Here is a 10,476-nt window from a genome sequence, read left to right on the forward strand (position 1 = left end):
AATTGTCAACCAATTTAAGGTTTTAATACAATTATTATCTATTTAAGTATTATATTAACAATATTCATCTAACGTTACACACTTCATTTGCAGACTAAGTGTGAAGGACCGGCATAACAGTGCCATTCTTTCAAATTTTGAGTTCAAATATTGTAAGAGACTGTCTGATTCCTTCTGTTCTACTCGAAAGAAGAACAAAAATCCTTCATGGGTTCTACCGCATTTATGGGAGGATCTGCTGAGGCAGTGAGCCACTGAGAAATTCGAGAAGAGGAGTGAACAGGGAAAGAAGGCCCGGGCATCTGAGAAGGGTGGCTCCTTGCACTGTGTGGGTGCAAGGAGCATGGGGACTGCGAGGAGACTACTGATAATTCTTTAAAATATTTAAATCTATTTTTATCGAACTATATTTATATATTTTAATTTAGTTAACATGTTTTATTATATTTATAGGAAAAAATATTTGGGAGAAATATGACTCATGATGAGTTCTTCATGGAGAATCACATCCTGAAGAAGAAGAAGAAGGCACCGACAGATCCAACTAGATGGGTCGATGACCGGGTAGAGATTACATATGTAAGTTTTATAACTACTACAACTTGAAATTAATGTTTATAATATTATATATAATAATTTTTTATCTTCTAAATAAAGGGTCGCTACAAGGCTAATGTGGAGGAGTAGACTCAGAGCTTGCCACCGAATGAGCAAGGCGAGCGACCACCCATTTCAGACGAAGAAGCGTAGAAGATATGGTTGGATGTTGTCGGTGGTCCTTAAAAGGGGATATCATACGGCCTTTCACAGAGATTATTTCGGCACTACATGGCTGGATTGCAAGGTATAGGGACTTCCGTCTAGGGCGAGACAATTGATAGGTCTATTCTCTATACTATGGAGAAGAAGATCGCAAAGCTATCAGCAGAGCTTGAAGAGACAAAGGCTAGAGAACAAAAGAGAGAGAAACAATTTGATACCCTTCAAGTTTAGCTAGAAAGAGGGACCAACAATTTAATGTCCTTCAAGGTCAGCTGACCAATCTTCTTGCAAGTGGTGCTTTCCCGATTCTCCGATCTCGTGAGTCTTCCCCAGATGCTAATCCTTCTCGTTGTGATCTTTCGAACCATGCCGACGATGAAGCTTCTAGTAGTGGAGATGGAGACGGAGCTGGAGATGATGTAGTACAAAACACTCATTGAGTGATGTTTGAACTTTTAACTTGTGAAACGTTTTGTTGTTGGGTATTTTGAAACTCTATAAATATTGTTAATATAGTTTTGATAGTTGTTATTGTTATTGTTATTGTTGTTATTGTTGTTGTTATTGGTTGAATGCTATCAATGTAATGCTGCCATTATAGGTGATTGGTTGTTTGCACGTGGTGCAGCTATAAAACAGTTGTATTCTGCCAAAACCTTACCCAGAAAACCGACCGTCTACCTACCGAAGTCGATCGGAAATATTCAATTGATTTCTCAGAAATTTAAATTTACCGACGGACTTCGGTCGGAATTTGATTTTAAATTTTAAATATTTTAATAATGCCGACCGATTTCGGTCGGAATTTTGGTTTTAAATTTTAAATATTTTAATATTACCGACCGATTTCGGTCGAAAATGAATAATTAAGATTCTGACCTATGTCGGTCGCTAATTAAAAAATAATTAAAAATTATTTTTAAGAATACCGATCGAATTCGGTCGGTAAATTTATTTTCTGTTAGATTATTTGGTCAAATTGGTTGAAAATTATCGACCGACTTCGGTCGAAAATATTGACCGTATGTGGTCGCTTCGCATTAGTGATCATTATTTTTTAGACGAATTGAAAACGGTTGGAATTCGATCGGTTTTTGTTCGATTTCGACCGATTTTGATCGGTTTTTCTAGACGCTTTTTGACAGTTTTCTAGTAGTGTTATGAGTTGAAATGTTTCTTCTTTTTACAAAAATGAATATCCAAACGAAGTAATCATGTTAAATTGTCTGAAAAGTTTCTCTTCTCATTGCAATCATTCATATATATATATATATATATATATATATATATATATATATATATATATATTCAAGTAATGAAATTATTATCATAAATATGTAATAAAAACATTAATATGGCCGATACGAAGTCACAATGGTAAAACAATGTCCAAATAAAAGTATTCTGACAGTAACTTAGTAATTAATATTGAATATATGAGATAATATCTTGGGTATGGTATTTGAACTTATTACTATCGGCATATGAATAATGGATTAAATATAAAGTATAAAAATTTCGGATTTTCGGATATCCAAAAATCCGTAGTATCAAATATAATATCCAATCCGAAATCTAAAAAATTTAAAAACTAAATCCAAAATCCAATCCGAAAATCCTAACCAAAAATTCAAAAAATTTAGATTTCGATTTGAATTTCGGGTTTGCACAAACTATATATGCCACCCCTAATTCAAGTGCATATACTTAATTATTTATCCTTTCAGTTGAAGTACTTCTCCTGAATCTCCTCTACTGTAATTTCTTATCCTTTCAGTTGAAGAACTTCTCTTCATTCTCTTTTTTGGTTTTCCAAAGAGATTAACTTTTTGCAATTAATTAGTTGGCGGACTTAGCTTGCCAAACTCATTTTCTTTAACTCCCGCCATGTAAAGGCTATGCTACTAAAAGCAAAGCCAGTAAGCCTACTGAACATGTAATAGATTCTTCAATTTTCCCATTAATTAGCATTTAGCAACATAGACCAAAATGGCGGAGGCCTAAAAGATGTGAGTTTGGCGACCAACTAGAGGTGAATTAATATTTTAAAATTTGTAGATATGGAATATCATCGAGTTCAGAACCCATTTATGGTTTTTTGGACAAGTGTGACGAAAATATATGTTTAAAAAAAGAGTGACATTTCGATATATAGCGCTCTTTTAAAGAACGTTTTTTATATATATATATAACGCCACTGTAAACCGCGCTATACAGGGCTGATAAGACAGCTATGCATAGCGCGGTATATAACCGCGCTATACCTATTTTGTGGGCCCACCAATAAGTCTCCTACGTTTAACTGACATAACAATAATTCAAAGGGGTATAGCGCTCTTTAAAAGAGTGCTATATCTAAAAAAACTTCAGCCTACCGAGCTAGGCATTGCCTTATTTAAAGGCGTTAGGATTTTATAAAAATTCATTCAAAAATATTCCTAACTCTCGTTCAAATTTTTCTTCTTGTTAAATTCTCAAGCATTTTTTCATAATGTCTGAAGAGCGAAAAGTAAGGGTTTCATTATATTGGGGGGAGGGAGGGGGGGATGGGGAGGTTGTGGTGACGAATAACTCTGTGACCAATAGTTTATCTCCACGGTGTCATGTTAAGTTGCCACTTACAATGGAGTACGATAGATTGATATCGTTGTTATGTAATAAAATGAGTGTGAGGAAACATTCGGTGAACCTTAAAGTAACCGGAAGATATCTGTATTTCGTCACTCCGCAAGGGGTTGCTTGTTACGCTGAGTTTAACATCGACGATGATGAAACTTTGAGGGATTCTTTGAGGACTCCGGATGAATACCGGGAATTTCTTGTGATAAAAATGTTGGAAATGTACGTCAAGGTCGACGTTCGCAATAATGAGGTTGCGCATAGTAGGGATAACCCTCAGTCATCGGGTGGTTATTCTGGAGTAGTTTTTGCCGGACAGGTTCCGGATGAAAGAGTTTGCCCTGATTTAAACTTATCACCACGGGCGAATGAGGAGCGAGGAAATAATTTCTCTCCTGCTTTACATAATCTACAAGACGAGTGGTAAACTTTAATTTTTCTTAGTGTTACGATGCATATTTTTGTTGTATTGAATTTGTATTAACACTCATATATTCCACAGGGAGTACCGGCCAGATATGACTTTTACAAGTTATGAACCCACACCCAGTTGGAATATGCGTAGTTCTGGTATGTTAGATCATGGTGGTCCATCCAGGAGTCATCACCAACTGGATAATGTCCATCAAGGAATGTCAACACGTTACGACTTGTAAGTGAAGTGATACAGCTATATGGAAAGTATTTATTAATTTTAGTAGCTTATTATTTTGTTATTTGTGCAGTGAAAACGAGCAAGTTGAACTACCTGTCCTCACTCAATTGCCCGAAGACGACATATTAAATCGGGATCTGGCAGATGCCCAGAGTGAGGAAGAGAACGGTGATTATGACAACAATGTCGATGATTCCGGAGATAACACACCCTTTCCTCGTGAGGATGGTGATGGGAAGGAAGAGAATGAAGGACCTGATTTGACGAGGGAGTATGCTCCACCCCCGTTAGACCAAGAGTGTACGAGTCTCAAGTGCCGTTTCATTCAAGGAAGATTCCCTACCTTGATAACTTGCCAAGTATGCCGGATGTGGATGCTCTCACAAGGGATTTTGATGAAATTTGAACAGCAATGTGGGATAATTCTAGACCAACGGTGCTGGCAAAGGGCATGCTTTTTCCTGATAAAGCGCGCCTAAGCAGGGCGACGAAAATGCACAATGTAAAAGAGTCTCGTGAGATGACGGTATGGGAGTCAACTCCGGAGGTATACAAGGTTGTTTGCCGCAGATAGTTTACGGGTTGTCATTGGATGCTGCGTGCGAGCAAGAAGAAAACAGGTTTGTGGCAAATGGGTAAATACATTCCCACCCACATATGTGAAATGGACACATTCAATGGGAATCACTATAACTTGGATATTGACTTGATTTATCTTGTCTTTATTCCACACCTTGAATCGTCCATAAGGTATAAAATCAAAGAGTGTATTATATCAGTCCACCAGGAATATAGCCATACCATTACCAAAAGAAAGGCATTTCTCGAGCGTAAACGTGCGTTTGAAATTGTTTATGATAACTGGGATAAGTCATTTGCAGCTCTACCCAAGTACATGGCCGCACTGCAACACTTTAACCCTGGGACGATTGTTGAATGGAAGCTTGAGCGGAGTCCGAAAAAACCAGAATATATATTCAATTACGTGTTCTGGGCATTTAAACCAGCAATTGATGGTTTTTCGCATTGCCGGCCGGTAATATCCATAGACGACACTCATGTCTATGGAAAGTATGATATTAATCTGTTGTTAGCCGTTGCAGTAGATGATAATGGACAAATATTTCCTCTAGCTTTTGCTATTTGTACCAATAAAAGCCAAGAGACGTGGATGCTGTTTTTGAACCATTTGAAAGAGCACATTGTCAAACAGTGTTCCGGCATTTGTCTAATATCTGATCGGCATGGTGGTATCTTAAGCTCTGTAGAAAACTTGCCTGCATGGCAAGAACCTTATGCCTACCACCGTTACCATATGAGGCACTTTAAGGCCAATTTTCAGAAGGCACATCCCAACAAGGATCTGCATGATGTGATGTGGATGGCAGCAACAGACCACCAAGAGCATAAATTCCAGAGGCACATGGAATCTATCAGGCAGGAAGACGTGCGACATGAGCTTTACAAGTGGACTTTGCATGCGGATGGTGGAAGAATATGGGGAATTCTGACTACAAACGTGTCAGAGTTTTTCAACGGGTTATTGAAGTCGGCAAGAGGATTTCTTGTCACTGCCATGGTGCGGATGTCGTTCAAGAAGATGGCAGAGAGGTTTGTTGAAAGGGCTGCAACTGCAACGTCATTGATGGAAATAGGTGTTGAATTTATGCCACTGCCAATGAAGAGATTTGAGAAATGCAGGCGGCGAGCACATTGACATTCATTTTTGCAGTATGATCACGACAGAAATATTTTTGAAGTTCGCACCGCTATCCATCAAAATCAGGGGAATAATGTACATACCATAAATGAATCTAGAAGGTTATGCTCTTGTGAGAAATGGTCCATCTACCACATGCCATCAGGTGCTTTCAACATACAGGTTTAGGGCCAACCAACTACGTTGATAAACAATATTTTGTTGCTGCTTACTTAAACACCTATAGTGGGCAGTTGCAACCAGTAGGTGCTGAGCAGTATTGGCCACTGGAACCATTTAAAATGGTGTGTAACAAGGACTATTTGCGTTGAATACAGGTGCAGAAGAGAACGCGTATACAGAACCAAATGGATGTTAGCAATACCATTTATGCGCGCAAATGTGGTATATGCTTGCAAACAGGACACGACCGTCGAAAATGTCCTTCGGCTGGTTTGGGTAGCGGTGGTAATCAAGCTCGTGGTAGGTGTTCTTCTAATGTGCCCAACTATCAATGAGTTTATGTTGTAATAAGTAGCTGTTTTGTTTATGTTTCAAGATGTATCAAATAAAATTATGTTTTCATTGTTGTTAAATCTTATTGATATTTAACATTTTCCAGTTGAGTAAATTAATGCATTTCTCCCTCTCGTTCATGTAATCAAAAATAGTATTGGATTAAAAAACGGAAAAATATGTGAATATATTTGATAAATATAGTTCAAAAATAGTTGAGTTAAAGGTAGATTTTTGATAAATATGTGAATACACATAGCGCGGTTAAATGCTATGTTATGTGAATATATATATCACAGTTAAATATTACGTTATGTGAATATATATAGAGGAGTTAAATACTACGTTATGTGTATTGTCTTGTCGAACTGAAAAGCTGCCCGTCTGAGAAAAAGTTATTTTGTATCCGAAAGAATCTTTAACATGCAAAGCGTAGCGCGGTTAAATACTACATTATGTGAATATATATAGCGCGGTTAAATACTACGTTATGTGTATTGCCTTGCCTATAATTAACGAGCGCATTCTAGTTATTTTCTACGCTTAACAATAACCAATAGCAAAACTTTCCATAAAAGCAAGGTTTTATTTTTACGCTTTAACAAATGTCTGAACACCTTTATGTACCAAGGTGCTAGTGCGGAAAAAAATATATAATGAATGACTGTTGGGATGATGGTGAAGTTGGACGCCGCTACTGGATGTGTGTGAACAAGTTTTATAGGGTTCCCGACGAACTTTTTTGCAATTTTGAGGTATGGATTGATGAACCCTGTAAGCAGGAATGCTACAAACAATCTTTGCAGTATCTTCATGATTTGACCTTAAAACAGTGTGAATATGAAAAAGAATATAAAAGAGAAATTGTGGAGTTGAAGGAGAAACTGAAAGAGGCAGAATTAGAAAAAAATAAGATGGAAGAGAAATTTAAGTGGTTGAAGCAGAGAATAATGGGCGGCAGTGACTAAACAATGACATGTATATGTTGAGTGTACTACTTTATCTTTATGTTTCTCGTGTCATGTATTTTCATTAGTTGTACTGAATTTAAATTATGTTAAGTTGCTATATTTTTTGTTTGTGTTGTAGTATTAAAATAAAGAAGGAACGGGGAAATAAAAACATAATGCGCATATTATGTAAATATAAAAAATTATTGTTATTATTTACATAAAATACAAAAAAAAAAATCAATGTGTCCCACAGCCTGTGTGCTTCAATGCAGCTGCTGGCTTGAGGCGCATCCCATCTCGTCCGGCTACGCTATCAGGATCATCCTCATCACGACGCCTCTTTATAGCAGGATGCGCTGCAGCATGATCATCAGTGGTGCTGGCAGGATCGGTAGAAGGGTCCGTCGGTCTAGTAGTAACCTACAGAACAATAAGTCAGCTCAGTATAGTAAAGTATATATTAAGTCACAACAATTTAAATTTTCTTACCATGGTCTCGTCGGGCTCCTGAATATAATCATCCGTCGCAGCCATGTCAGCATCGCACAAATGGGCCTCCGTGACGGGCGGGGATGAAGCCTTAATAAGAAAATTAATAAAGTTATGGAAACTAATGAGAAAAGAAAAAAAAATTAAATTTAATACTAATAAAACATACCTGCGCCTCTAATGATGAGCCATAACTCAGCCGGCGCCCACTATATAAATCTCGGGTCGGCCGATCCTCAGCAGCGGTCGATGAGCCTGGGAAGTATGCTTCCCAATCCTCTCCGGTAAGGTCTGTGCCCGTGATCAATAATGGACCTGACGGGGTCACCTGCGAAGTCCCTGGAGTGAGCTGCATCCCAAGGCTGTATGACGGCATGCGGGTGGGATACTCGTCCGGCTCATGTAGGTCACCCGACAGATTAGCATCAACATCATCAATAGGGGCCTCAACGCCCCCTTGCTGGGGACCACCTCCTCGCCGCCCACCACGACCCCGTGCGGCAGCCCTGCCTCGTGGGGCACCCCCACCTCGAGGGGCAGCCCTGCCTCATGGGGCACCCCTGCCTCGTGGGGCAACCCTACCTCGTGCGACACCCCTACCTCGCTGGTAATGCTCTGGCACCATATAAGTAGGGTCGTGTCCCAAGCATTGATCCTCTTGAGCTCGCTGCAGTGTCTGGGCAGCCACCTCTGCAACCTATCGGTCGTAATCGTGTAAAGCAGCCGCTCCCTCGCCGGCATGCTGCTGCATCTGCAGTCCCATCTGGTAGACTATATGTAGGCCAATAGCCTGCACAACGTATAAAATATAAACTACAGAACACTAAGTTACAATTATATAATTAATAATAATAGAAAACATACCAAGGCCTCGTGCCGCACGGTGTATGGAACGTACCGACTGGCAGCTTGATGAATGGGATTCCCGACAAAAAGTCGGGTAACGCGGCGATACCAGGGCATATAGAGTTGAATAGTCTCCGTCTAGATCTGTGGGGGGGGAGGGGGAAATCAGGTCAGCTCGCCGATCCAAGTATGCACCTGTGCCTCTAGCCATGCTACATATGCGTCGTCCGCCCTAGAACGATCATCCCGCTGATAATGTATGGCCTCCCATGTTGGCCCCCTCGGTATATACTGCGGACGGCCAAATTGGCAAAGTGTCCGCTCCGTGGCATGATGCTCCACAATATCGAGGCACATCAGCAGGACGGAAGTGCTCCAAATCAGTCGGCCGGTCGAGCAATAATCGGGCAAGCCACCTATCAAGTCATCGGTGTATGGCATCCAGATGAACTATCAAATAACAAAAGAAAACGTGAGTATGCGCAACACATGTGAAGCTATACCAAGTAAGTTTAAGTACACATTTACCTGTGTGCCGTCCAGCATATCCAACATATCCCTGTAAAGGGGGAGATTATGCCGAGCCTCGTAATCTCGTACATATCCACGCCGGAGAACCCACCTCCTAGCTAGAGGGAGAAACGGCGGTGGTACATCCGGAGGTAATGGTAGTAGAGGTGGATGCAACTGCAGGAACCGCTCCCAGGCCCAAACCTAACATACAAAGTTGACGTAAAGTTTAAGATGAATTTTGACTATATAGAATTGGAAGGAATGAACAGAGTATTTGAATATGTTGTCACCTGTAGAAGCGGCAAAAATCCACATACGTCATGATGGGTGCCCATGCTCGCCCGGCACAGATGCCTGTACAAGTAGGCGAGAACAGCAGCACCCCAGCTGTACTGGGGTAAATCATCTAGCAGCTGAAGATGATGAAGAAATCGCAAGTTGACTAGGTTCCCTGAAGTGTTCGGGAACAAGACCCCCAAACAGAAGGAGCAGCAGCAACCTCGTATACCGGTGAATATGCAGATCATCTATCTCCCTGGTGATGTCGGGGTGCAATATCTCCAAATGCCGTCGAATAGCTGTCAAACTCATGTGATTGGCCCCTGAGTGTGCAGTTTCATCCTGTGGCCTGAAACCAGTGAGCTGCTGCAGCATGTCCAAATACTGCCCACGCGTCATCTCTCTCATGGCCTAAGGTAGTGCAACGGGCAGTCCATCAACAGACATCCCATATAAAACCTCCACGTCCTGCAGCGTGATGGTGGCCTCGGCAATGGGCAGGTGGAAAGTGTGCGTCTCCGGTCGCCACTGCTCTATCAGGGCCGTGATCAAAGACCAGTCGAGCTGCAGCCGCCCGATCTCCAAAATCCTGTAGAAGCCTGGATCCCGCAGGCGCTGGACTACACGGGGATGGAGATCTCTGTCCTTCATAAAATCCCACATGTTGTCCACTCTCATGGCGCGGAGTGTCTGGGCCAGCAACTCTCCCTCCCATACGTAGGCGGACCTATGATCGCCCTGTAACACTAATAGCTCATTGTAGACAGGTCCAGGATGCATAGGCGGCACGTCCATGTCGTCTACTCTAAATTAAACAACATTAATTGTATGTTTGATCTGTAAATTAAATAATTATTTTTTATAATTATACAATATTTAATTGGACAGAGCATATATCTATGGGTTCCAGGCTCTATATTTGATGCCTAGTAGTACCAAGCTATCCTGAGTTCTTGTATGTGTCAATTTTATTATTTTCGTAATTTTGTATGTTTAATCTGTAAATTAAATAATTATTTTTTATAACTATACAATATTTAATTGGACATAGTATATACCTATGGGTTCCAGACTCGATATTTGAGACCCATTAGCACCAAGCTATCCTGAATTCTTATGTGTGTCAATTTTAATATTTTCATAAT

The 10,476-nt window shown here is 40.3% G+C and overlaps 1 protein-coding gene across 1 annotated transcript; it reads right to left on the reverse strand.

Annotated features, from left to right (window-relative positions):
* Positions 1–9,742: 9,742 nt before the first annotated feature.
* Positions 9,743–10,126, reverse strand: LOC138906808 (serine/threonine-protein phosphatase 7 long form homolog). The gene has a single exon (XM_070196514.1). It carries the CDS (start codon positions 10,124–10,126, stop codon positions 9,743–9,745), a length of 384 nt encoding a protein of 127 aa, XP_070052615.1.
* Positions 10,127–10,476: the final 350 nt, after the last annotated feature.

Source organism: Nicotiana tomentosiformis, chromosome 1, assembly GCF_000390325.3.
Source record: "Nicotiana tomentosiformis chromosome 1, ASM39032v3, whole genome shotgun sequence".
Lineage (NCBI taxonomy): Eukaryota > Viridiplantae > Streptophyta > Magnoliopsida > Solanales > Solanaceae > Nicotiana > Nicotiana tomentosiformis.